Source organism: Neovison vison, chromosome 7 (genome assembly GCF_020171115.1).
Source record: "Neovison vison isolate M4711 chromosome 7, ASM_NN_V1, whole genome shotgun sequence".
Lineage (NCBI taxonomy): Eukaryota > Metazoa > Chordata > Mammalia > Carnivora > Mustelidae > Neogale > Neogale vison.
In genome coordinates, this window is record NC_058097.1 from 136222816 (window position 1) to 136250122 (window position 27307).

Here is a 27307-nt window from a genome sequence, read left to right on the forward strand (position 1 = left end):
CTTAAATCATACCATCTGCACAAGACTGTATTCAAACACTGATGTTTACATAAATAAACCTTTCAAAAAATTTTTTGGATATATTTCAAGCTGGGTAGTGTGGCCAGAATTTCAACTTCTTAATTGGTAATAATGTCAGAAATCACAGAGAAAGTATTTTGTAATAACAGCCCAAAAAAAAAAAAAAAAATGACAGATACCATGAGAACGTTCCAGTCAAGAAAATAACAGAGCACAGCTTGTGGTCCTTGCAGGTTGGAAGGTCCTGAGCACTTGGCTTCTGAAGTTATGAATTCCTCCTTCTTACTGAGTCCTGCACAGTGATATTAACAACCATGTCCTACCTTTAATAAGGTAATTTCAGGGTCTCTCTAATATTTTAGGACATACTTCTGTTACAAACTTCATATCTTTTCTGAGTTTCTCGTGTTATTGCTAAATGGGACTTAACACTTGTTGTTCTTTCTCTTCTGTTCTTCATTTGTTTATTCACTCATTCCATAAGTACTTGCTTCCTAATACCAGTTTCCTACTTCCCCGAATAAACAAAAACTCCTGTGCTCATGGCGCTTGTTTTCAAGACCAGAATAACCTCAGAAGCTGCTGTGAGAATTAAATGGGTTAGTATGTATAAAACAGAATCTATGAGGTGGTGTCTTTTGTCATTCTGATTTTATGGATGAGGTCATAGAAAGGATAAATAATCTGCTTTAGGATCACATGGCCAGTAAGTTGGAGAGGTGGATACGGTAGCGGCAGTCCAACCTGAAGACCATGTCCTTGACCTCTACCCACCCCCCATCAAAAACCCTTGACAAAAAGTGGTAAAAAGACTGAACAAGCCAAGGCAGCATAGACACCTGACTTATGGGGAAGGACGGTTAACCTGTTAGGGCTGCTAGAGAATGTAGGTTGCCCTTAAAGGGCCTGGACAGCAAGTTGGACCTGACTTCTGGGAGTCAGTTAATCTTATCCAATTTTTTTTTTTAAGGAAACAATGGATGAAGCAATGATCCTATCACCTGTGAGCCCATACTTGAATTCTCTCTTGTCCATTTACCTTGCAAAACAAATTTATCCCCCCATGGGAAGAGTAATGCCTCTTATCCCAAGGAATCCTGTGAGCCTCAAATGATATAGACAGAAGCCCCTCACAGTTGGGATTTAAACCTTTGCTGCATGGCTTCTAGGTATCTCCTCTCCATGTTTGGCCTCTGACCAGTACATTTACTTCTTTAGCTCTTTGTGCGAAGATAAAAGGTATGAAGAAGTGGTCCGCAGTAGGGGGAAAACCCCTTGGGTCTAGGAACCCTTGGTTATAAATTCTCATTTGACCTTCTTTAGGGCTCTTTATCCCCTGAGACTCTATTATCTCTCTGTTCCCCTGAACTTCTAAGATTGTTGAGTGACCTGTATTTATAAAGTGTGAGGTGACAATAAATGTGGAGGTGCCATCACGCCGTAATGTCAGTGAGGAATCTCGAGTCCTCCGATAAATGTGGTGAGAGGCTGCCGTGAAACCAGTCATGCTCTGCTGAAGTTTTTCCCCCTTTCAAAATAACAAGATGGCCTTCCTGTCCCAGGGAAAGTTCATCTGGTCTTAGATGTGATGCTTGGGACTATGACTCAGAGTTGTCAAGCAGGTGTTTGAAACTACACTCTTAAAAAACATGGGGCCCAGTTCTTCCAACTTGAATGCCCCTAACTCTTTTGGTTTCGAGGGAAAGTTATTTTATCTGTGATCTAAATTTCTGTCTAGATGGGGAAGTTTCCTGGGCTTCTCCAGTATGGTTAACTTGCTGAACCACATGATGTCATTTTTACTTACATCTGTTTTTACATCTGAATTATTTACATCTGTTTTCTTCACTGAATTGTGAGCCTCCTAAGGGCTGGGCTGGGGCCCCTTCAGTACATGTGTGCATGTGTGCCTGGCACATGCACGGTGTCTGAGAAAAATGTGACCGATAAGTACTTGATAAATAAGTGAAAGACCCTAGCAAAATACAAAATCAGTTGCATAAATAACAATCTTTTTTTTTTTTTTTTTCCTCAGAAAGTGCTTTCCTAATTCTAAACAGAAGATCATGAGTAGCCTCTAACAATGTGTGGATCATCCCTCGGGGGTGTCCTCTTCTAGGACTTTGTGAGTCTCATTCTTAGGAAATAAGAGTCTTTTTTTAAGTGATTAATTTCACAAAATTTATTTTATAAACAAACTTTTTTTCTTTTTACAAACCTTCATTTTATAAACAAGAAAATTCCACCCAGAGACCCGTTCCACCTTTTGTTTCCATTTTTTAAAAACCTTATTTCAGAAAACTTTTATGTATTTGTATTCAACTTAAGCACTGTCTTGTAATTTTTTTTCTTTCTTAACATAGGTTTTGTTTTATTTTGTTTTTTTTTGTTTGTTTATTTTTTCTGTAGAGGGGTTGATGCACTTTCTCTTATAAGGCCAGATAGTAAACGTTGCAGGCTTTGTGGGCTGTGTTCTCCGAGGAAGCTACCCAGCCCTTCTGCTGTAGCGTGAAAACGGCCATGGACTGTGCAGACAGGAGTGGGCCTGGTTGTGCTCTGTAAAACTGTATTCATAGAAGGAGGCAGCCTTCTCTCGCCCTACTTTACTTACCTCTGTCTTACAGAACTCCCGTTTATCATGTAGAATGCTGTATAATGCGATTTGAGTTATTAATTTACTAAATTATTTTTGTAGATGAACATTTAGGACACACTCTTGTTCTTGGTTTTGTTTTTAAGTTTTCGGTTCTCTTGTGATGAGTGCCTTCCTGTGTTCAGCATTTTTTTTTTCGCTTATGTGTATCTGACAGTTTCTGTAATGTATATTTTAAGAACTCTTCAAAGCCTGGTCAGACCGCTTTCTGAAACTGCAGGGGTAGGGGGCCTTGGCCTAGCCCCACTGGGCCTCTCCAACCAGTACATAGCAGAGGAGGGAACGTGATTCAGAGCCAGAGCCAAAGAGAAACGGAATACAACACTAAGGGGTTTAGGTTACATCATATGAGGTTACCCATATTTCTGTGGTTTTCGTCTAAAAAAATAGCAGTTGTGTATAGTTTTGACATAATACATAAAAGTTTTAATAACCTTCTCATACAACACACCCTGTAATGCCATAGCTCAGTCATATCCTAGGCCTCTACTCAGTGTTCCTCGTCCTGGCTGGGGCTTTGGCAGCGACAGAAGGAATGGAAACCTGAAGTCCTGCAAGTCAAGATATTCTTAGCCAGAGGCAGACAGACAGCTCTCACGATATCATGAACCACCAACACAGATGCACAATGCTAAGTATGAATATCCATGATAACATATCCAGTGCTAGGGAGCTTAGTGGTCGTTGAAGCCCAAGATTCAAATCTAGCTCCTTGGGATTGTAAAGCCAGATGTTTTTAACTCCATTCCTAAACATATGCTTTCAATTTAGAAAGAGTCCGTTATAATACGGTAGTTTTACTTTATGTAGAGTTTAACCCATGCATTCCTCTAAACTCAGGGTTTGCAAACCACAGGCCTATTTTTGTTTTAAGATTTCTATTTATTTCAGAGAGAGAGCACAAGCAGGGGAGACAGGCAGAGGGAGAAAGGAAGAAGCACATTCCCCAATGAGTAGAGAGCCCAATGCAGGGCTCCATCCCAGGACCCTGACATCACGACCTGAGCTGAAGGCAGACGCTTAACCAACTGAGCCACTTAGGTGCCCCTCACAGGCCTATTTTTGTAAATAGAATTTTATTGCTACACATCCTACTGCATGCAGGTCTGTATTCCCTATACATCTTTTATATGGCAGTGGCAGAGTAGAGTGGTTTTGACAGAGGCCTTATAGTTTGCAAGCCTTAAAATACTGATTTTCTGGCTTTTAAAAAAGAAGCCTTGCCAACCCAAGCACACAGGTAAAGTAATATCCGTCGTATTTATTAGGAGTTCGCAAATGATATCCTGTGAACCGAAAATAACCTCCTGTGGACTTTTGGAAAGTATTACAGCACAGCTGACGCCGTGCCAGTTTGTTTGGTTGTCTGACTGCTTTGGGCTTTTGTTCTATTAGATTAAATCAAGGCCTGCCATGGGCCCAAGTCCCTCCTCATTGAAGTGGAGCCTGATTTGTTTCCTTCCTCCCACACTGTTCTCTCATTCTGCATATATGTCCCTCTTCCTTGAAGAGATATTATCACTTGAGGGGTTGTAAGCTCTGGAGCCTAACTATGAGTTCAAATCCCAGATCTCTCCTTTGTAGGTGTTTTTCAGTATAAACTTTGCGATGAGACAAAGGGCCATATTCGTGACATTAAATGGAGAGAATATTTAATAATCAGGTTTCTCTTAGCTCCCCCATAATCAGAATGTCCTACTCAATTGTGAGGTTGACAGAAGAAAAGATTTCATGTGTGGAAATGTTTCCCTCTTTGTTTTGTCGTTTGCTGGAGTCCATATTTTGTGAGTAGAAGAGGGTATAGTCTGAGGGCCTGAGCAGAATTTTGTTTCTGCCCCTTCACGGCTCTGTTTTCTTAGGAGCTCCGTAGCCTCTCTGAGCTGGACTTCTACTTGCTGGCTGGTAAAATGAGGTTATCGGAGCCTCCTTCCTCATAGGCTTCCTGTGAAGATTGAAGGAGGGAACTTTTGTAAAATGCCTGGAATGTGGCAGATGCTCTAAAAATGTTTCTTCCCCTGCTTTTGATTCCCAGAAATGTTTTCTTATGTAAATTTTATTTGGCACTCAGCGATGGTAATCATAGAAAAGTTTATTTCTCATCCTTTTCTAGGCTAACTTGCAGAATGTAACTCGCAGGGTAAAGTTTTTATTTTGGTTGGCAGAGTCTGGCTCCCAAGATGAAGCTTCTTGACTGAACGGGAGCCAGGGAAATGGACCTACGAGATGATCATTGATTCACTTGACGTTTCCTCCCCTGATGTAATTGCAGTATAAAGAAGAGGGTCACACCGTAACCAGCTACTGCAACGAGACCCTGCCCGGATGGGTGCATGATGTGCTGGGCCGGAACTGGGCTTGTTTCACTGGGACCAAGGTGGGAAGTACCCCTGAGAAGGTGAAGGTGAACACAGCTGATTCTGGGAGGCTCCAGGAAAAGTGAGTTGTCATCAGTGGGAGATACATTTAATTTTGCTGTAGATTATGTAGAAGTATGTGTCTAGGTTAGTTCTTGGAAATTTTTATTTTGATTACATAAAGTTTATTTGGCTTAGAAACAGAAGCCATATTCTGTAAAACCTCCCTGGTGTTGAGTAATGGAACTGAGAGGAGAAAGTGTTTTTCTCCATAGCACTCCCAAAGTAATGGACTAATGGTAGCTTTAAAGGAAATTTGTATGAGAGACCATAGAATTGCAGTGACTGATAAAGAAAAATCATTTTATTATTGCTATGTGATAACATGTTGTAGAACTCTCATAGATACATAATGTTTATGTTGCAACAAATGTTGGTGATACTAATAGAAATATATTTTACACAAGACAGTAAATAAGTGAAATAAAAATTCTTAGTATTCATGGAGTGTAGTAGTTTGCTAGGGCTACCTTAACTAAGGACCCCAGACTGAGTGGCTTAAGCAACAGAAATTTATTTTCTCACAGTTCTGGAGGCTACAAGTCCAAGATCAGTGTCAGCAGGTTTGGTTTCTTGGGAAGCTGCTGTCCCTGGCTTGACACGGCCACTTTCTTCCAGTGTCCTTACCACTGCCACCCTCTCTCTGTGTCCTCTCTTTTTCTCTTAAGCACACCCAATCTTAATCAGGGTTGGGACTGCCCATACAACCTCATTTTACCATAATTTCCCTAGTAAAGGTCTTATCTCCACATATAGTCACTTTCAGAGGTACTGGAGGTTAGGACTTAAAGCAGTGAATTCTGGAAGGACACAATTCAACATATAAAACAAGTAGCTAATATTCTTGTTAATAAGGTCCAGTTTAAGTAACTGAACCATACAAACAAGAGATTTCAGATTTTATTCACTTGGAAGGAGAAGACAAATGGATATTAATGGTAGCAACTTTTTCTGTTTCATTTCGTTTATGAAATCCACTGAAAGTACATATGAATAAATCCTCCTAAGCCAGGTCATGCTGGCAATGAATGATTCTGTTGTAGAGAGGTTGGGGGCATGGGTTTAAAGAGGACATGTCGTACTTGTCTGGAAAAGTACGCACCAAGATCTAAACTAATACATCCCCTCCATTTTGAATTTATCTTTTTAATTGCTTGGCTTGGCTTGATCCTTGAACAATGCATTTCTTATTAAACTGTTCACTTTTCACCCCACCATTTAGGAGATTTTATTTACTAATGTGCTCTTCTTGATTATTTTAAATGTTGCCTCATTTAATGAAGAAACTACCAGCTGGAGTGCTCAGAACCTGTGTTTGTTAGATCACCTATAAAATGAACACTGGGGACTAAATTCCCTTCAAGTCCCTTTCAGCTCTCAATGATCTGTCATCCCATAGTAAAGTACATTATTTTCAGTATCCTTGGATCTTAAACATTGAAAATCAGTGTTTGGGACCTAGCTTGTCATTATTACAATGCACATGTCTGTGTCTGATGGTTGCCAGCCATCAGCGATAAAGCAAGGGAAGTAGGACTGAGTTCTGCTTCTTGAATACGTCAAAATCAGTAGTGACTCATCAATAGAAAATACTTAAAAATACACATTTACAATTTAAAATTTTACCCCCACGTCTAAAGAGACAACTATAACTTGTTTTTGTTGTTGTAGGAGTGTTGTCAGAAATATGATTAGGGCAGTTTTAAAATGTCTTCAGTGAAGGTGCCTCTCTGGTTCCACACTTTGCACCAAGAAAGGAAGAAATTTGATAAAAACACACAAATATTCTGCATGTAGTTCCACATCTTTCTTACTGTCTTCAGTGCTCCCAGGTTTTTTGACTGTATCAGAATACTTCCTTGGTGAACATCTAAATAAAAAGAGAAAGAAAAGTTCCCAGTATGGCTAGATTTACTCAGATTAGGTATGTCTTGCTTTGGATAATTGGGAAGTCTTGGATAATGAGTTACGCCTAAGTAACAGACCCTTCCTTAGTAGAAATAATGTCGTATATTCTGTCATTCCTGGCACCTGGCACATAGGTTTGATGCGGGTTTGAATTGTGTGACTAATCAACTCCCCCAATCTTTTTGCTTTGTAAACATGCTTTTTGTGCTAGATTTATTTATATCTGTATCCAGGCATTTGATAACAGGGAAACCAGTGCTTCTCAAAATTTAGTGGTACTTTGAATCATCTGGGAATCTTGTTACGACATAGATTCTGACTTAGGTGGTTTGGACTGGATACTTAGAGGGCTTCCAGGTACAGCCGCTAATACGGAACTCAAGAACCAAGTTTGAGTAACAAGGTTATAAACCCAGGTCCCATGTAGTAATATATTGTTTTGCACCATATGGTAATAATGTTTGCCATGTTATATGTACATGATACACAGTTTCTGCCATCATCTCCTTTTATTATTATTATTACAATGTTAGAAAGGTAAATTGTAGGGGCACCTGGGTGGCTCAGAGGTTTGAGCCTCTGTCTTCGTCTCAGGTTATGGTCTCAGGGTCCTGGGATCGAGCCCTGCATTGGGCTCTCTGCTCTGCAGGAAGCCTGTTTCCTCCTCTCTCTCTGTCTGCCTCTCTGCCTGCTTACGATCTCTCTCTGTTAAATAAATAAATAAAATCTTTAAAAAAAAAAAGAAAGGTAAATTGTAGAAATTATAGAAGGTGAGGAAAGGTAGTGATCCTACATTGTCACTCAGACGTACCATTTTTGGCATTTGCAAAGATGTATTTAGAATATAAGCGTATTTTCATAAAAAGGGATTAATTCTAAAAAAAAAGGGATTAATTCTATCTAAACTTTGATAACTTGCCTTATTATTTAATAAAGTTTGAACACTCTTCCATATCACTTGTTAACATTAAAACTACCAATTATTTTACCAGCAAAAGATGGTTTTATTCGGGAATAGCAGGGAACCTCAACTGGGACAGACAAGCTACAGCAAAAACTGTAGGCAAGGCAGCAGAACAAAGGAGAAGCAGGCTCTTTTATAGGAGAAAGGAAGGGTTGGGAAGGCTCTATGAACAAAAAGTCCACTGGAGTAAACTAGGAGGTGAAAGTATCATGGCTTCTCATTGGCTGCGATGTGGCAATCTCTGTTGGCTGGGCTGTTCCTCTTACTGGTAGTAGACGGTGTTCACATGCAAGGTCCCTATTTTCCTGTTGGATTCACAGTTGATGACCAGTAGTAGGGCATGAAAGCTCCCTGCCAGCCTCCCTACTCCTGTTTTAGTGTGGTTTCCCTTAATACTCACACACTAAATGATTTCTATACAGTTTCACTGAATAAACTATGTAGTAAATGAAGTACCATTATTTCTTTAATCATTCCTTATCTTCAAATGCTTATTAGGTTATTTATCTTTTTTTTAAAAGATTTTATTTATTTATTTTAGAGAGAGAGAAAGAGAGAAAAGGAACAAGTAGTGAGCAGGCGCAGAGGCAGAGGGAGAAGCAGACTCCCCGCTGAGCAGGGAGACCAATGCTGGGCTCACTCCCAGGACCCTGGGATCATGACCTGACCTGAAGGGTGATGCTTAAACCCACTAAGCCACTCAGGCACCCCTAGGTTTTTTATACTGTATTGCTATTATTAAAGTGTTTCATTGACCATCCTTATACATATATATTGAATTTTTATTTTTATAGGTGATATTCCAATTCCAGGCTGTGCACCTCCTCAGGCAAAAGTAAAGGGTGCTTTTTGGACCCTCCTCATAGGTTGTCTCTTCATGTATGAACCAAACCCAAATTTGCTTTGGTACCAGGAAAACCGATTTTTGTTTGAACAAAAGATATCAACAGAAACTACTGTAAACAACGGTTTATTTAAAATATGAGGAGCAAGGAGCAGGATGCATTTCAGAAGCCTGATAACTTTAGAGCCAGATTAAGGGGATTTTCAGATTAAAAAAATTGGTAAAATTTATTGCTAGAGAGTCTGATGCAGTTACTCATGGCTCCCAAGGATTCTTGAGCTGGGTTAATGGGGTCATACTGTGAATGCCTCACTACAAAATGACTTGAGACCAGTGAAGTTTCATGAGGGTTAGGAATATTTCAGGGATCCGGGGCACCTGGGTGGCTCAGTTGTTAAGTGTCTGCCTTCAGTTCAGGTCATGATCCTTGGGTCTTGGGATTGAGCCCCAAATCGGGCTCCCCATGATTCTCCCCGCCCCTCTGCCCTTTGTGTTCCCTCTCTCACTGTCTGTCTCTGTCAAATAAATAAATAAAACATGTTTTTTTAATGAATATTTCAGGGATCAGTTTTTGTTTTAGTTCGGTTTTTGTTTTCTAAAGTTCGATTATTTTATCTGGTCATTTCAGTTTATCTAAATTTTGTGTTCTGAAAATGTGATGTTTGACTATACCATTGACTGCTATGGAAATTCAGTATCATATGTCTCTCTCTGCAGTGAAGTGCACTTAGCTTATGGATTTTTATACTAAAAATATAAAATAAAGATTATTTTATAGATTTGAATAAAGTGGTTCAGGTACATTACCAAAAAAATGCCTTCCTAAAAGATGATTACACATTCCACTTAAGGTCCAGAGCATAAGGGTACCTCTTTTAATGGAGTCTAATTACATCAATAAAGAGGATAACTGAGGCTACCTTATTTTTGTTGGCAGCTCTCATAGGCTCTATAAGTATAACGATGAGTTTGTGAAAGCGATCAATACCATGCAGAAGTCTTGGACTGCAACCAGATACGTGGAATATGAGACCCTGACCCTGAGAGACATGATGAGGAGAAGCGGTGGCCGGAGTAGCTGGAGAATGCCCAGGTAATAAAGCATATATCCCTGTATTGCTAATGAAGGTATTTGTGTTGAAGGTCACCCTCCCTTTCAGCCTGCTCTCCATGGTTTACCCACCATTCTATTGGCCATGGGAGCCTAAACTTTTTAGGTTATCTTTGTTCTGTCTCCCTCTCCTTTCCATAGGTCTTCTGGTGCTCTCCGAGTCCTATTTATGGGTCTTGCTTTCACAACATCTGCCACTTCCTTCGTTCCCTGGCCATTTTCTACATGCTGGTATAGGGTTTGATCACTTATCTGCTGCATTATGATCAGCCTCCCACCTCCTGTCTCCCTAGTGCTATCTAGTGCTATCTCTTGGGTCTCTTTCCCTCCCGGGCCCATTCTCAGCCGTTCTCTGAAATGCCAGTTTCATCTTCCTGTATCCAGCTATGGTTGCATCACTACCTATTATCTCTTAATACATTTACTGGTAACCAAAGCCATCTAAATGTGACTATGCCTATATTTAGTACCATGGCCCGTTTTCAAACAATATTACACAATTACCGAAATCTTTGCTTTCAATTTACCTCCATTCTTGCTTCAAGTATCCCTCACCTAGCCTATAATAACTCAGATTTGTCACCTATAAAAATCTCAAAACCTCTTTGTTAGAAGGTCCAGCAAAAAAAATTGCTTCTTCTATATCAATTTATCTCTATTAGCTACCCTCAGCCAGAAGTGACACTTCCCATCTATAGCTTACACACCCCATAGCTTACTTCTTTCTTAAGGAGATTGAGTCAAATATACTTCGAATTTATAGAGTTAGGAATTTGGCAGATTTTTAAAAATTTCCTCCAAACTGAATATACCAGAATATATGGTCCCTTAACATGGGTTAAATGACCAAGGATATTCCTATGATGCCATACTTTGTTCTGGGAGAAGAAATTGGTATAACTGAAGGGTAGAGAACTGGAAACCAATAGGGAGTCAGTGGGACTCAGTAAATTATGTAGGTCGGTTATTTTCTCTCTTAGTATGTTGAAACATTCTCCAGTTTTCAGAGAATACAATGATTATTTCCTTAACATCTATAGAGTTTTTGGTTCAGATTTTATTTGAACAGACCACTAATGGGTTAATTAACTAAAATGCATTTCTCAGGTTTGCTAAAGTGACAGAGTTCTACTGTGCATGTGTGAGACAGGAAGTCGAGAACTGTTTAGTGAAAATCCAAAGGAGCATGAGAGGAAGAGGTGTCAGCACTTGAGCCTGTGGGTCCCAGAGCTCCCACGTGAAAGAACAAGATTGCGTGGCCATGCCTCATGGGCCATGCTGCTTTTATGTTTGATGATTCTGTCCCTCCACCCAACCATCTTTGTTTTAGAGAAAGGCTAGCTTCCTGCAGGGCTGCTTTTAAGGCTAAGGCTCCATTCAGGAGTTTAAAGGTAGGAGGTAGAACTGAGTGAAATGGGAAATAACCAAAGTAGACATTGTGGTCTGGCTACTTGGTCTTTGGTAGCATTTTTGTACATGAATTAGTTCTTTTAGAAGAATCCAGTGACATAATAGAATCTCTTCAGAGATTCCTAACTTGAGGTTTATAGAGTCATTGAGACTGCCAGAAGTGTAGAATAATGTAGAATGTAGAGTAATGCTTTCACCAGATTCTTAAGGAATCTAGAGCCAAAGGAAGAGCCTGTAATGTGTAGTGCACCAGTAATGTTGGCAGTCTTCCTGTCTCACCAGTTCCTCTTTCACTCTTCGTTTTCACGTCATTGAGATCGATGATCACATTGTTGGTTTTGTCTGTCTGTACCTTGACAGGCAAACACCCAGCCTTATAGGATGCCAGGAAGAAGCAAGCTGACATTTGAGTGCCTGCTTTGGGCCAGATGGTTGCTTAAATAAATGTATCTGCATCATGTTTAGTCCTGTTACTGACACGGATGATGATAGCGGTAGTTACCATCATAAGAGCTTACTCTATTAAGGATTTGTAGAGACAGGAAGTGTTCTAAGCACTTGTTAATCATTACTATGTTGAACTTTTATAATAATCTTTAGAGGTATAGGTGATTATACCCATTTGTAGGAGTCAGTTGGAGTTTTGTGATGTTAAACTCTTTGACAAATGTCGCACAGCTAGTAAGTGGTGAAATCACTTGTAGGAGGTCAGTATGACCCTAAGATAGATACCTGCTCTGAAATTACATTTTGCTGCCAAACTTCTATTCCTTCTTTATCTTTCAAATTACATAGTGTATTTCTAAGTATATACAAGACAATTAGTTAATATCTGTTGATTGATCAAATCTTTTGGGCTCTCAGTGTGAAATCACAGAAACTATTTATTTCCTTCAAAAGTTGTTCGTACCCTAATGTTTACTTATAAATCTTAAAGGAAGTATCCAAGATTTGTTTCTTGGTTTGATTTTTCCCCTGCCCTATATATACAGTTTTCATGGTGCATAGCTTTTTTAAGTACCTTGGTTATTCCATGGGTACTATCCAAGTTGTATATTTTATGATATTACAACTTCTTTGTATTTGTGATTGTGATTGCTCTGTTTCATGTCTCTTAATGCTGACCTTCATATGGTCAAAGACCATGTCATGCTCATCTCTGTGTCACATACAGCTTCCAGCAGTGTCCTGGCTTAGTTAATATTTTAGTGAAAAGTTGACATTTCTGAATGGAATGTGCTGTCTATTTTTAATAATTCTCAAGGTTATGATGGCTATTAATATGTGATTCTTTTTTCTCTCCCTTTATTTCCTCTCCCTTCCATTGTGTCCTAGCCTTGACTTAACATCCTCTCTAAAAGAAGCATGTGCAGAAGGGAGCTCCTTGGGAGTACTTACAGAGGACATGAAGTCCAGAAATCATCTTTACCAGTGACTAAATTGGAATCTGGTCTAAAGTACAGGATAACCACTGAAAAGTTGGAATAGTGCAGTCTGGCAATGCCAAGTTGAATGAGAAATTCAAGTAGTTACAGTATCAGAAAGATACATATTATCAGGGTATAATAGTAGTGTCCTAACTAAAGAGTTGAAAGAGAAGAGCAGTGAGTTTTAGTTGGGGTCTGGTGACCAGGGGCTGCTCTGGGAGTAGTCCTTAAATTAGAAATCAGGGAAAAACCCCTAAAGGGATTTCTTCTAAGCAGTCAACAGGCATTTTAGATAAAAGGAGTAGCAGCACAAAGACATGGAACAATGAAGTCATTTAGCAGACTTGGAAAGCTCCCTAGAAATCTAGCATGTCTAGAGCTGGAATGCTATTTGTCTTAAATTACTAATATGAAGAAGCTTGTAGGACAATTTTCTCATTTCCAGACAATGTATCTATCTATTGTTCCAGGCAGCTCTGCTTTTCCTGTCTTACTTTCCAACTACATTGTATAGGCTACACTTCGATACTGATGAAGCATTTTGGTCTGTTGTTGAAGGAGCTGGTCAGTCTTCTTGATCCTTAGACCTCTAATATCTGCACCTCCTTCCCTTCTTTTCCACCTGCCTCACTCCTCTCTTTTCTCTGTATCCTTCAAAGGCCATCTTTAACTTCCCATGTGTCTACTTTCTTGGTCAAAATCTATTTAAGAGAATGCAGTTACTTAAGCATACTAGCAGTAGCATCTCCGTGATGTATAGAACCAGTGTCATTTCATAGAAGAAAGATAATAGATCCTGAAAAAGACACAGATAATAGAAGCCATTGACACAGCTTAGTGGTGTAATTGATACATTGCATAATCGACATGTTGTATAATGGAAACTCTGATGGGACAAGTGCTCTTTAGGCCAGAATCTAGATTCTAGGCAGCCAGGTAGCTAAAGTCATGGAATTAAAGGTTAGGAAGTTATCCTCAAAGGAAAGACTCTATATTGAAGTCTGATGTGTATTTCCATTCCAGGCCCAAACCTGCACCACTGACCGCTGACATAAATGAGAAGATATTACATTTGCCAGCATCGTGGGATTGGAGAAATGTTCATGGTACCAATTTTGTTACTCCTGTTCGAAACCAAGGTAAAAAAGCTTGATTTTTCATTTATTCATTTGGAAGTGTTTACTGGACATTTACTATGTGCCAGGCTCTTGGGTAGATTCAGGGCATACAGAGATGCAACAGGCATGATCCACTTTGTAAAGAAATGGAACGTACGTGGCCAATGGCCACCTCTTCCTTTTGTATCCATGACAGACCTGGATAATAGATAAGCTCTCCAGCAGAGCCCAGCATTCTTGGGCATCCTTCTCAAAATACGTTCTAGTTAGCTAATGAAATTAATCAGTAATAGGTAAGACAAACTCTGCCCTCTCTCGCAGGAGAGACTCCTGTAGAAACAAAGGATCGCCTAGAGTTAAAATTGGTCTTCCTCCTACAAGTGGTTTGGTGGAATCCTTCTTTGCTACTTGTCCACCCACTCTCCACCTCTCCCTGCCTCCCATCATTTAGTTTTAATTACTGTAAGAGCCCAGAAAAATGCATCCTTTAAATTTTTTTTTCTGGTAAAGTAGATTTTTTGAACTGTGTAAGGACATTTTCAATTCACTTTCTGTCAGAACATGACACATGATGGTAAGTATTAACCCCGCTTCCTGAATGGAGGCTTTACACAGCGCAGATTTACCAAAAGTGTCACTCTTGTTGCATTTTACCCATTATTTCTGGAAATTTGATCCAATATGAATAGATTTAATAACTCTTCCTCTAATAGTACTCAGTAAACAGCAAATTATCCTGTTATCCTAAATTTTAGCCAACAATCACATGGAGGATCATTTATGCCATACTCAGGTTTATTGCTTCTCAGCTCATTTTGAAGATAATTATAGTATGCATGACTGATTTGTTACTATAAAATAGATGTAGTATTTGTTGTCTAGAAACATTCTGATTAGTGTCTCCTGAGAGGATTATAAATTAATAGCACCCAAAGATAAATTGTCCTTCCCCTTCCCTAGAAACTCAGTGATAATCAGCCCCTCTCACTTCTCAGCAGTCACCACAAGCCCTTCAGTTCCAGGCTCAGTGAGTTCTTGCCAAGTGTTCTGAGTGGGCGGAGCTTCGAGCAGGTCTTAGAGCCCAGCCAGCCACGTTCCTGTCCTACAGAGGACATCAGACTCTTCTCTTTGCTTTTGCTTCTACACATTCTTCTGGGACTCTTCCGCTCTAGAGAATATGTAGGTCCTGGAAATTCTTCCCTACCTTTCCTTTCCCGGGGAGGGCTTTTTTGGAAAGGGGGGTTAGGAAATGAGAGAACTTGGAAGGTAAATTGAGGAATGAATGGAAAGTGAAATTAAAGGGATATTAAGAGAGGATTAAAATTTACTGTCATCAAGCATTCCCTATACCTGACAGGATTAATTATATAATGTATGTCAAGTGTTGATTATTGAAGGCCTGATGCATGGTTGCTTTTGCTGTATTATAGAGTATTTATAGAGCATCTAACGTCTGTTAAGATTTTTTTTTTAATGGCTGGGGATAAAAAGAGTACTGTGGCATGGCTCTTGGCCTAGGGACTTGCCGTTTCACAAGATCTGCAAGCAAAATACTAAAATACCAAAGGGTAACTACTTCACAGAGAGTTTTTTAAATCCATCGGGGGCATGGGAGATGGCCAAAAGAGAAGTTTAGTTCCACTTACTTCCTAAAAGATACAGCTGACTGGTGACAAGACAATAATCTGGGGGTGAGGGGGTGTTTTGCAAGGGGGCAGAAATTACACTCTTTAAAGCCAAATTCTTGGACACTGCTTTTCTTGTAGCTTGGCAAAAGCTATTATCTCTGATATCCCATATTGTTTGAGTGCTGTAAATATGGTTTGTACAGACATGGGCAATTTTTAAGGTTCCCCTTTTGACTTCCTTTTGGTTTTCTTTACTTAAGGTTGGGGAAATATTAGTTATTTTCTCTTCTTAAAAACAGGGCTACTTGGAAATTTCCACTGACTTCAGGAGCACCAGCATTCTAGAACACTCAGAATTCAGAATTACCCAAGTTAAGGGAATTCACAACTTTTCTGTATTCAGAGAGTAGATCAAGATTAATGAAAAGAAGAAATATTGGCAGGACAAATGAGGTCTCACCTTTGCACTTGAAAGCAGCTTTAAGCACCAGCCATGTAGCTGGATTTCTTCCAAGTTTGAGAGGGGAGGAGAAGCTAGGAAATTGGAAGGCTTGGACTTTCTGGGTTCTTCTCTGTGCTATGCTGTCTTTATTTACTATTGTATTTTCAAGAGAGAGGGGGGAATGTCTCTCAGGTCACGTTAGTTAGGAAGTGCAGTGTTTTCCTACTGTCTAAACTCTAGTTCATTTAAGCCTTGTTCTAAATACCATCTGTAGTACCATTAGTACTGGAATGCAGAGACCTTAACCCTGTCTGTTCCATGCTGTTCATTTTATACACAAGATAAAGAGAAATGCCAGGAAGGTCCAGTGACTTGCCCAGGGCCACACGGCTGAGTGACAGGCTGAGGATGGAGAAAACTCCCGACTCCTTCTTCTTAGCTCCATGTGTTCTCCGTTGTGGGAAGCTATAGCTGAAAACACTTAAACCGTGTAAAAATAGCATTACCTATTTGAGGTGGTGGAAATATATGTATTCACCACAGACCTCTGAATGAGTCAGATCCCCTTACTCTTTTGTTTTCTTTTTCAGATTTTATTTATTTATTTTTACAGACAGAGATCACAAGTAGGCAGAGAGGCAGGCAGAGAGAGAGAGAGGAGAAATCCCCACGGATCAGAGAGCCCGATGTGGAGCTTGATCCCAGGACTCTGGGATCATGACCTGAGCAGAAGGCAGAAGCTTTAACCCACTGAGCCACCCAGGCACCCCAGATCCCCCTTATTTTTTAAGCTGTAGTATTCTTAAGGGATAATAGACCTTTTAAAATCTGTATTCCAGCCTTGACTGAAGAGAGGCATTAATTTTCTTGGCAGCTGACACATTCTTCTGGGAACGTCACTGGCTTGAGGAAGGTCATCTCCTTACCTCATTTCCATGGTGTCTCTGTTAACAGCATACTGAGTTCTTGGATGGACACATGGCCTAGCCCTCTCACAGTGCTGGATGGTCTGATGAGAAGAGTTCTGTGTTTAGTAGCAAGAGTGATTATTTCTGTGGCCGCTGTGGCCCAGGAATGCCGGATGATCAAAATGGGACCATTTCCAGATTCCTGGGATGTTATTTATTAGAAGACTCATGAAAGGAACACTGGCTTTGTCAGTTTACTCTCGCTGATCTAGTTCTTTGACACTCTATCATTTGAAAGTGGGGTCCCAAGGATAGTGTTACTTGGATGGTTCTAAAAACAAAATGTGCCAGTTAACTTTGGCCTATTTAGTGACAAGATGATGGGGAAGAAAATGTGAAGATTGTTTAAAGTAGATGCAGACCTATAAACTGAAAAGAACACAGTCTGCATTAGAAGATTGTATTGTATCTAAAAAGGCATCACTAGGGCACCTGGGTGGCTCATTGATTAAGTGTCTGCCTTTGGCTCAGGCCATGATCCCAGGCTCCTGGGATCGAGCCCCACGTCGGGCTCTGTGCTCAGCAGAGAGTCTGCTTCTCCCTCCACCTCTGGTCCTCTCTGCCCTATGTGTGTGCTCGTCATGCTCTCTCTCAAATAAATAAATAAATCTTTAAAAAAGAAAAAGAAAATGCTGCTCTTGAGATACTGAAAAGCTCAGCTCACATATATCCCTCCAAAGGGATCTCTCAACTGAGAGGCTCCATGTGCTATAGACCTATATAATTTCATTGTCAAAAATACTGTCAAATGCTTTGCAGAGACTAGGGGAGTGTTTTGGATTTCATTTTGTTTTGTTTTGCCTCCTAAAATAGTCTCAAGGAAAGCCCCATGTCATAACATTTGCCTTTCGGTGAAAAAGCTGAGATCTTTATGTTTGGCTATGAGGTTAATAGTATTTATTTGTCGATTGAATCGTCTGTATTGGACTGATCCTTATGAACAACAGCAGCAGCAATCGGTATAAATATATTAACCGCAGGGCGCCTGGGTGGCTCAGTGGGTTAGGCCGCTGCCTTCGGCTCAGGTCATGATCTCAGGGTCCTGGGATCGAGTCTCACATCGGGCTCTCTGCTCTGCAGGGAGCCTGCTTCCTCCTCTCTCTCTCTCTGCCTGCCTCTCTGCCTACTTGTAATCTCTCTCTGTCAAATAAATAAATAAAATCTTTAAAAAAAAAAATATATATATATATATATATATATATTAACTGCATCTCTCCCCTCGGATTTGTAGATGTGTCCATGTTTCTTTGTAAGTGCTTCAGAGTTCCCTTAGGTTACATGTGTTTGCTTTTGATCACCAGCATCGTGTGGAAGCTGCTACGCATTTGCTTCGATGGGAATGCTGGAAGCGCGAATCCGTATACTAACGAACAACACACAGACCCCGATTTTGAGCCCTCAGGAGGTGGTCTCTTGCAGCCAGTATGCTCAAGGTGAGTGTCAAGTATTTCAGGCGCTATTTACCTGGGTGTATCTGGCCATGGTGGACAAAGGTAAAAGGATGGTGTGGCACAGAGCACAGTGTCTACAGTCAGAGCGCCTGGGTGCAAGTTCTGGAGTTCAGGCCTTCTCACTTACTAACAAGTGCTTCTCATGGAATTCAGTGCACCATTCAGCAAAATGTCAGTAGTTATTCTGTACTGAGTAAGCACCAGCTCTTCGGGGCCGTTTATGTACGTTATCCAACAACGCTCAAAACCCTGAGAAGTAGACAGTCCTGTTTATAGCCCTATTTACAGAGCCGGGACAGATGTGAAGTTGTTCTATAACATTTTGAAGGCCACATAGATTCTAAATATTAGAGGTTCAGTTCCAACTAAACTTTCACTCCGAATCTGAATTCATACTACAGCCACGCTAACACTGGTTTCTCTCTAGGGGAGAGTGACAGATTGTACTTGGCTTCCAGAATAGGCCTCGGGTGACGATGTAGAAAGCCCAGCTGCCATTGATTTAGAGCAAAACATTCTCGTCGTAAAGTTTTCTGCTGTCATCCCCAGATTTGGCTACTATGAAGTGAAACTGCTTAGGAATGATTCTTTGCCATTGGACCGTTTAGTCTTTCTGAAATATTTACAAAACTACCACCAAGGTGACTTCTAGGCCTTGGGGACTGAGTATCAAAGACAGTCCTTACCTTCATGACGCTTAGACTGAAGTGAGGAAAGTAGAAATTAAATAATCAAAGAAACGTTGAAGAAAAAATCCAGGCTTATGGATATGCATAATATGGCCAGGACTGGAGGAGGGTGATGGGAACCTGATTTAGAGCTTCTTTGCAGGTAGGTGGTGGTCAGAGCAGACTTCCTTCAGGAAGAGCCATGTTGTGGTGTCTGGCTATTTAATCATGACAAGAGTGGCCAACTTTTCCTGGTTTTACATGAAGTAACTAATTTACTCCCCCAAGGAAAGTTCTCTTCCTATCTGTATCTTACAAACAAGTCAACAGAGGGACATTCTGAGAAGTGAAATTCTTCCACAGTTTTAGGATTTGAACCTGCACGGTCAGGCTTCAGAGCCTCCCCACCTAAGCACTAGGCTATAGTTACTTCCAGCCCAGGTGCCAGATAACTGTGTGTTCATGCGATGGAGATGAGAGGACAGGCAGTAGAGGGCTGTGGGCCAAGCAGCATTTAAGCTAAGAACAGCTCCCGAGTGTAACAGGATTGATGGAGTAGAAAAGAATGGGGAAAAAGAAAAAAAAAAAAAAAAAAAAGGAAAGGAAAAGAGACCATTTCTTCCGTGCCGCTTTCTAACGGAGGGGTGACAAGTTGTGTGGTATTCCTCCTCAGGCTGTGAAGGTGGCTTCCCGTACCTCATCGCAGGAAAATACGCCCAAGACTTCGGGCTGGTGGAAGAGGCCTGCTTCCCCTACACGGCCGCGGATTCGCCGTGCAAACCCAAGAAGGACTGTCCCCGCTACTACTCCTCCGAGTACCACTACGTGGGCGGTTTCTACGGGGCCTGCAATGAGGCCCTGATGAAGCTCGAGCTGGTCCACCACGGGCCCATGGCCGTGGCTTTTCAAGTCTACGATGACTTCTTCCACTACCGCTCGGGGATCTATTACCACACGGGCCTGCGGGACCCTTTCAACCCTTTCGAGCTGACGAATCACGCCGTTCTGCTGGTGGGCTACGGCACCGACGCGGCCTCGAGCATGGATTACTGGATTGTAAAGAACAGCTGGGGCGCCAGCTGGGGGGAGAACGGGTACTTCCGGATCCGCAGAGGAACCGATGAGTGCGCCATTGAGAGCATCGCCATGGCCGCCACACCGATTCCGCAGCTGTAGGGGGCGCTCCCGGCCCTCCCCGCTCACCACGGGCGGTGGGGGGAGGGGTCCGTTCCCAAACGGGGAGCCCCTGAGAGCAGCACTTTCAGGGATTCCAGGTAGATGCCTATCAAGATTATTGCCTTTAAAATTAAAACTGCCTTTAATTTGAACTGACCTCTGGCCTACTTGACAGCTCTGCAGTAACAAAACGCAGGATTTTGTTAATCATGTGTAAGTCAAACATGTTACATTTTTCCCAAGCCTTTGTGAGAACACAGACTTACTTTTAAATTGTAAAAATCACAAGAGCAGGGCGCCTGCGTCCCTCGGTTGAGCGCCTGCCTTCGGTTCAGGTCATGATCTCAGGGTCCTGGAATTGAGCCCCAGGTTGGGCTCCACACTCAGGAAGGAGTCTGCTTCCCCTCTGCTTTCCTCCCCAGCCCCCATGACCCACACCCACCCTCCTGCTCAGGAGTACATGCGCCCGCGCTCTCTCTCAAATAAAATCTTTAAAATAAAAATCGCAAGAAAATATGGCAGTGATTATTACATTTTTAAAAAGTTTTTTTCTGTAAGTGTTCAGGTGATACAGATTACAAAATACATATACATGCTTAACAGTTTTCACCACTGACCGTTCAGTTAGATTCATGGTTATTATGTATGTAAGTACTTTAAAAACAAAGAATGTGAGTATATTTCAACTGAAAAAACAACAACAACGACTATGGACCTTTATGCTAAGGAACATACTCAAATAATGACTGGTTAGCCTAAAATTATCCCCTGGATATTTGATAAGCCAGAGGCCAAAGGGAGAAATGAATTTTGATGAAACTAGGTTGGTTAAACTTTTGGCTTATCTTGCATCTGAAGTATTGGTCAGCCTTCACTGGGTGAAATTTACAGCCTCATTAGTGGGAAGTTAACAGTTTAGATTGGGACAGATCTTTGAGATCTCCAAGGGATATTTCACAGTGATATGAAACCTCTTTGCTGAGTTAAACAGATGGCATCTATTAGAAATGATGTGACAATCAGGCAGATTGGTTGGTCAGAGTTCAAAAACATAAGCAAAACCCACAAGCCTCTTGGAACCCGCAGGAGCCATAGAGCTCATGGGATCTGTTCTTCTCTCTGCATAGAAAGAATGACTAGCTTAGAAAAGGGCAAGTGATTCAGTCAGTCAGGTCACCAAATGGTAATGACTGGGTCTGGTTAGAACCGAGATCTAAGGCCAGTTCTCCCTGAGCGCCCTATACACGGAGTCTCAGCATTTTCGACCAGAAAATCTAAAATGACCAGAGATACTAGGTGTACACTTGGAAATTTCACTTTGACGTTGTTAAGCGTCAAGAGTTTTGTCTGGAACCTCATGGGCTTTTTGTATTGCAATTCACTACAATGACGTCTTTTCTCTCCTTGCAGGAGTATGCCCTCTGTGTAAGGTGTGGCTTCTGGGGTGTCCTTGCCCCGGCCCCATACCTTTGACTCTCTCCCTCATGGTGACTCAAAAGCAGACACTCTGAATACTGTGCAGAGCCAGCACGTTTGTCATGTGGAAGGCTGCCAAGGAGCTATGAATGCTCTCTTAGTCTTGCTTTATTCCTTGCCTGCCTTGTTGCTATTGTGAAAGTGTAAATTGACTTTGAAACCAAGCATGGATTTATTTTTCACTAAAACTTATAGAGATATTACCTGTCAGATTAACCAATAAGGTATTATTTAACAGGAAAACAGGAGCTTATCCTCTGAATTTCTACCTGCACAGCTGTCTGCTGACCCCAAAGAGAGTAAGTCATGAAGATACAGGGAACCCATGGTTTTGCATAATTTCATGAGAACCCGGGATGAACTCTTAAGGAAATCATTGCTGGTATCATTCATAAAATACTTAAGCAAATATTGAAAGACTACATAGAGGTGGGAACTTTACTGGCGATGGGGAGCAATTCTCACAAGTGTGATTAGTTGACAAGCCGTGGTTCTCAGGGACCCTAACTTTCCTGACATTATGAGAGGGATTACCCAGACCGAGAATCCACTGCACTTCAACCTGCATTTATCTGCTATGGAAGTCTGCTTTTCCTGTTTCTAAATGACAGAGATCACTGCTTCATCCCCCGTGGCAGAATTCATTAAAGATGGCAACTGAATGGAACATCACTGTTCCTAAAGACCTGTGATTAAACTCTTAAACTGTAGAAAAAACAAATTTCGTAATCTCAGACTTGTTTATAGTGGTGCTAATAGAACATTTAATCACTGTTGACGGATTGAGCTCTGCAAAAAAAGTGGAATGGCTAAACTCTGGCTAAACTCCCCAAAGACCTATCCAGGAGAAAGGCATTGTACATGTGGAGACACCACCATCCACAAAGGAAAGTGAAGTTTTAGCTGGGTAGTGAAGCCACAAGCATGGCATTGACTTGGGTGACTTGGGTGCCTAGTGCCTGGATCACCTCTCTGGCTCTGCCTCATATTAGCATAAGGCCTGAGGCAGTTTTCCTTAACCCACCTGTTCTTCAGGTGCCTGAGCTGTGAACCAGAGATAACTGAATAGATAACCCTCCCTATGTGACCTCTCCCTCTAAACCCTGCTGTTGCAACCGAGGAACCAAATAGATTTGCTCTTTGGGGCACCATTGTTTGCTTTCCTTAAACTCAAGTCTTTCACCGTCCCAAGTGGGAAAACTGAAGTAGATTCAGATAACTCAGTTTCCCAGCAAGGCAGACTTGCTCACTGACCTCTGTTTGACCTCCAAGCATGAAAGCCAGGGACCGGATAGACTTGAATAGTAAGGGATATACGTAGCTACTTCATTGAGTTCTCTGAGGCTTAAAGGCCTTCCTATTAATGTAGAGCATGTAAACAGTGCTTGGAACATAGAAAGGAGTATGTAAATATTAGTTATTACTCAAGTCTTCCTTTTCTAAACTCAAATCGTAAGATAACTGTTTGCTATGAGGAGGCAGTTGAGACATGTTCTATTAATAAACAAGCTCTATGAGAGTAGAGGAGGGGCTTGGGAGATTCTTTTTCTTTTAAGGAAGAAAAGAACCTACAGAGGAACACTAATTCAAAGAAACAGAAAAACTTTCAAAAACTTAAGGGAGATAATTTTGATTTTTTGGTACAGATGTGGTTGTTTGTTTTTATTTATTTGAAAAAGAGAGAGCACAAGCAGGAGGAGCAGAGGGAGAGGGAGAGAGTCCCAAGCCGACTCCATGCTCAGTGAGTGCTCAATCTCACATCCCTGAGATCATGACCTGAGCGGAGACCAAGAGGCGGACGCTTCACTGACTGAGCCACCCAGGCGCCCCTTGGTACAGAGGTTTTTACATCCTTCACCACGTGATTGCTTCTGTGGCTACCTCTGGAGAGAAAAACAGTGAGAGGCCATCAAGTGTGAAGGCTACAGCTGAGAGAAAAGTCACCGCAATTTTGAAACAAAAAACACTAATCTAAGGTCATAATACGTTTCTCTTCCTATTTGGGATTTTCCTGTAAGGATAAGGTAAGCATAATGGGGTCACAAAACATTAGTGCTGGAAGGTCATCTGGTTCACCTCCCATTAAAATAAAAATGGGCTTACAGAGGTGGGTGAAGTAGCATACCTTTACTACCTAGTAGCATGCTACTAGGTAGTAAAGTTATAGATAACTACTAGTTCATAAAGCTAAATCTAGATTCCACTGTATCCAGAACTTTTACTATTCCTCCCAATTCTGCCTCCCAATTACAAAAGGAGGAAATCTGTATATTGTGAGACACATAAACTCACCTTGTTCTGTGAAATCATTTCTAAGTTATTTTCCAACTTTCAGAAATCCTATTATCTCTCAGGAGCTAGTAGTACTCTTAAGCTTCAGCCCACATGCTATGGTTTAGAAGGCTTAATTTAACAGTTGTCCTCTAAATACAGCGATATTAATATTTCTATTTCTTAACTGTAATAAAGATTTATTTTTGGATGAAGGTTAAGTGGAAACTTCCTGACCATAACTGGAAAGCTTTAAATATATCAAAGTCTTCTGCTCTGACAGGAATTGGGTGAACTTGAAATTGAATATTGGTAGCAGGTCAGTTAGCCACTGGGTCTTCGTTTCATCAGCTGTAAAACATTGGCCTCATTGAACCATAGTTGTGATTGGAAGTGTGAAATCGCCTGGACTGTAAAATAATTGAAACCTCAGCGGACCTGCTTGTGCTACAGAATGTCCTCGTGATGACAGCTGACCAAAATCTCAGGAGAGAAACTAGCCTTTGTACAGAAAACAAAACGCCTTTGCTGGTTTTCTCCTTTTTCCTTTCAAAAGTTTATCAAGACTACTTTTCCTTAAATGCTTTCTAAGAGTTAGCAGAAGTGAAAAATTTAACCTCTACTTTTCCAAATTTGAGGATGTGATGCAGATCCAAACATTGAGTTGGAGCTTTCTGTCCTAAAAGGCACATTTGTTTTTTTGAAATTCAGTTCTACAGGTCATTAAAAGGGGAAAGAATATGATAAACTCCAAACCTTTCAAGTTGGGAAAAATGAAAAACAGACATGTTCCTGCCTCTAATGCAGAAGGCCTAAAGAAATTGAAATCCTAGCAATCCATGGAAAAGAATTAAACTAGAAGTAGGCTTCCCCTGTGGAAATGAGGGAAATGCCATGAAGCTAGGGTTGTGCTTTAAAGAAATCATGGAGATGATTTTTTTTTTTCCTGGAATGTATTTTCTGACCCTTCAAAAGGATTGAACAGTTGCAGTGTAGTTTTAAGTGGTAGAAAATGAATGCTATTAATACCATCATTCTCTTTTGTGGGGTTCTGGAGAGCTAAAAAAAAAAAAAAAAAAATTAAATAAATTAATTTTCCCTTGAATTAACTATTCCTGTGACATCTTAAGAAATGCTCAGTATTCCCAAGAGGCAGTAGACATGATCCCCGGTCTGCAGGCTGAAATACAGTTGAGCAGTAACAAGGAGTCTCTAGAGAGAAAGTAACCAAAGCAGCGTTGTGCTCTGAAAATACCGTGAACTTTGGAAGCAGACAATCCTGACTTTGAGTCTTCGCTGCTCTCGTGTTCGTTATTTAGAGTTCAGTTATTGAACACAGATTTTTAGCCTTCGGTGTCTGTCTGTTAGAAGGCAGTGGTAATATTTACCTCTCTGGATTATGTGTGGCAAAGGGTAAAAAAAGCAGTAAGTGTTTATTACCTGCCCCGTAAAGAGTTTGAAGTGCTTTGTAAAGGTAAAGCACAGTCCAAGGTGAGCTCAGAAGCCAGGGGTGAACAGCAGTAAAGGAAGATAAAGGTAGGAGAGTGGGCTATGACCCTGAATTAGGTCTGTACAGAGTCTAACACATCATATCGCCTGATACGTGAAGATCACGCTTCAACAGTGGTTCTGAGCCGGAGGTGATTTGTCTCAGGGGCCGTTTGCCGATGTTAGCAGACACTGGGTTGTCATGCCGGGCGAGGAGAGGCAGTCCACAATGAAGAGTGGAGCCATGGTGGAGAAAGCCTGCCTACAACACGCTCACTGCCTGACGCATTTTTCCCAGCACCTAAGTGTAATATAGACTTCAGAGAAGGCAGAGAATTCCAGGGGGCTAACACTATCCCAGAAGCTTCCAGAGAATACATGAAATTTGAGCCGGGCTGTGAAGAATGAAGACCGGGGAGTAAAAGATGTGCAAGGCCCGAGCGGTTGGGGAAGATGGAAGAAATGAGAGAAGACAGGCCAGTTCTTCTCCATATGAGGACAACAGACTGGGCCCATTTTATGGTAGCCTTCACCCCGTAAGAACCCACAATATGATCTGAAAAAGATGTTATACTTATTAAACGCTTAGCCATGTAGTAAGAATGGAGCTCATTAGTGGACCAGAAATTGCTGAATCTGTATTTTCAAAATAGAGAGGAGCAAATGGGAAGATAGAATGGTAATTGGAGGCCAGGTGTATGAGAAAAATCTGCCATAGAAGGTGAACACCCCATCTCAACTCAGCAGACTTTTGACCGAGGGAAAAACTAGACAGTAGTATTTGTGCTTAAAAAGAACATTTCTTTAAAACATCGTTCCTTTGTCCTTGCGAGGTCATGGACCATAGACGCTGAGATAGATAAAAGTTCTGAGACTGATAAAATGATGGATTCGTTTCCCCATCAAAACAGCACACACTAATCCTAAATTCTGCATAAAATTTCAGTAACCCCTTGGAGATGTACAAGCCCCAGCATAGTGAAGCATACTTCTGTGCCTACAGTCACTTTTTCTCCCAGTGAGTAGTCATTTCACAGTGGAGATATTACACATTTTCTTTCAGCTATAGATTGGGAGGAACCATTTTAAAGGGTTCGGCAGGTGGGGCTCAGGGGGTCTGTATCCAGTGGGTAACTCAGTTTGCTCGGTCAGATCCTGTTTGGACACTGAGCTCCCCATTTGTTCTCTGAGCCCTAGTGGCTCTTTTGGTTCCAGCCCCTTGTCTTGGTCTCTCTGGGGTCGGGACCTAGTCTTACTCCTCCTGTTGGTGTCTTCAGAGCAGGGCTCTGATGGCAAAACCCCACCTGGCAAGAACAGTGCTTCCATTAGTGGAGAGCCTCTTCTGTTGCTTGCTTTCAAGAATTCTTCATTTTGTGCAGTACTGGAGCCCCACGACTGTGCTGCCACTGATAAGGGAACAGAAGGCTGGCTGAGATCAAAGCAAAAGGTGACACCCTCCAACCTTCCCCCACCCCCCACTCCTGGGTGGGACATCTGTGACATTTTTTTTTTTCTTTTCAGCATAACAGAATTCATTTTTTTTTACACCACACCCAGTGCTCCATGTAATACATGCCCTCCTTAATACCCACCACCTGGCTCCCCCAACCCACCCCACCTCTGCTCCCCCCACCCCTCGCCCCTTCAAAACCCTCAGATTGTTTTTCTTAATACCTTGTGAGAGGGCAAAACAACCTTGGCAATGGCAAGGCCTCTGGTATCTGTATCTTGTAGGTCCTCTTTAGCATATGAAAGTTCTACTGAAACCTCCCTTTTCCTTACCTCTCCTCAACTCCATGGTACATAACCTGCCACCCCTCACTACCCCGGGGCCAGCAGCTCTTCCTGCCCACGGGTCCTGTCCCTGCA

General features: G+C 41.4%; 1 protein-coding gene across 1 annotated transcript in view; it reads left to right on the forward strand.

Moving 5' to 3' along the window:
• The window catches only part of CTSC (cathepsin C), a 35069-nt gene extending 14363 nt beyond the window's left edge, over positions 1-20706 (forward strand). Inside the window, exons 3-7 of the mRNA XM_044258348.1 lie at positions 4944-5110; positions 9742-9897; positions 13776-13891; positions 18210-18341; positions 19701-20706. Coding sequence (XP_044114283.1) covers positions 4944-5110; positions 9742-9897; positions 13776-13891; positions 18210-18341; positions 19701-20203 — 1074 coding nt within the window. The 3' untranslated portion in view covers positions 20204-20706. The remainder of the gene's footprint in view (positions 1-4943; positions 5111-9741; positions 9898-13775; positions 13892-18209; positions 18342-19700) is intronic.
• Positions 20707-27307: the final 6601 nt, after the last annotated feature.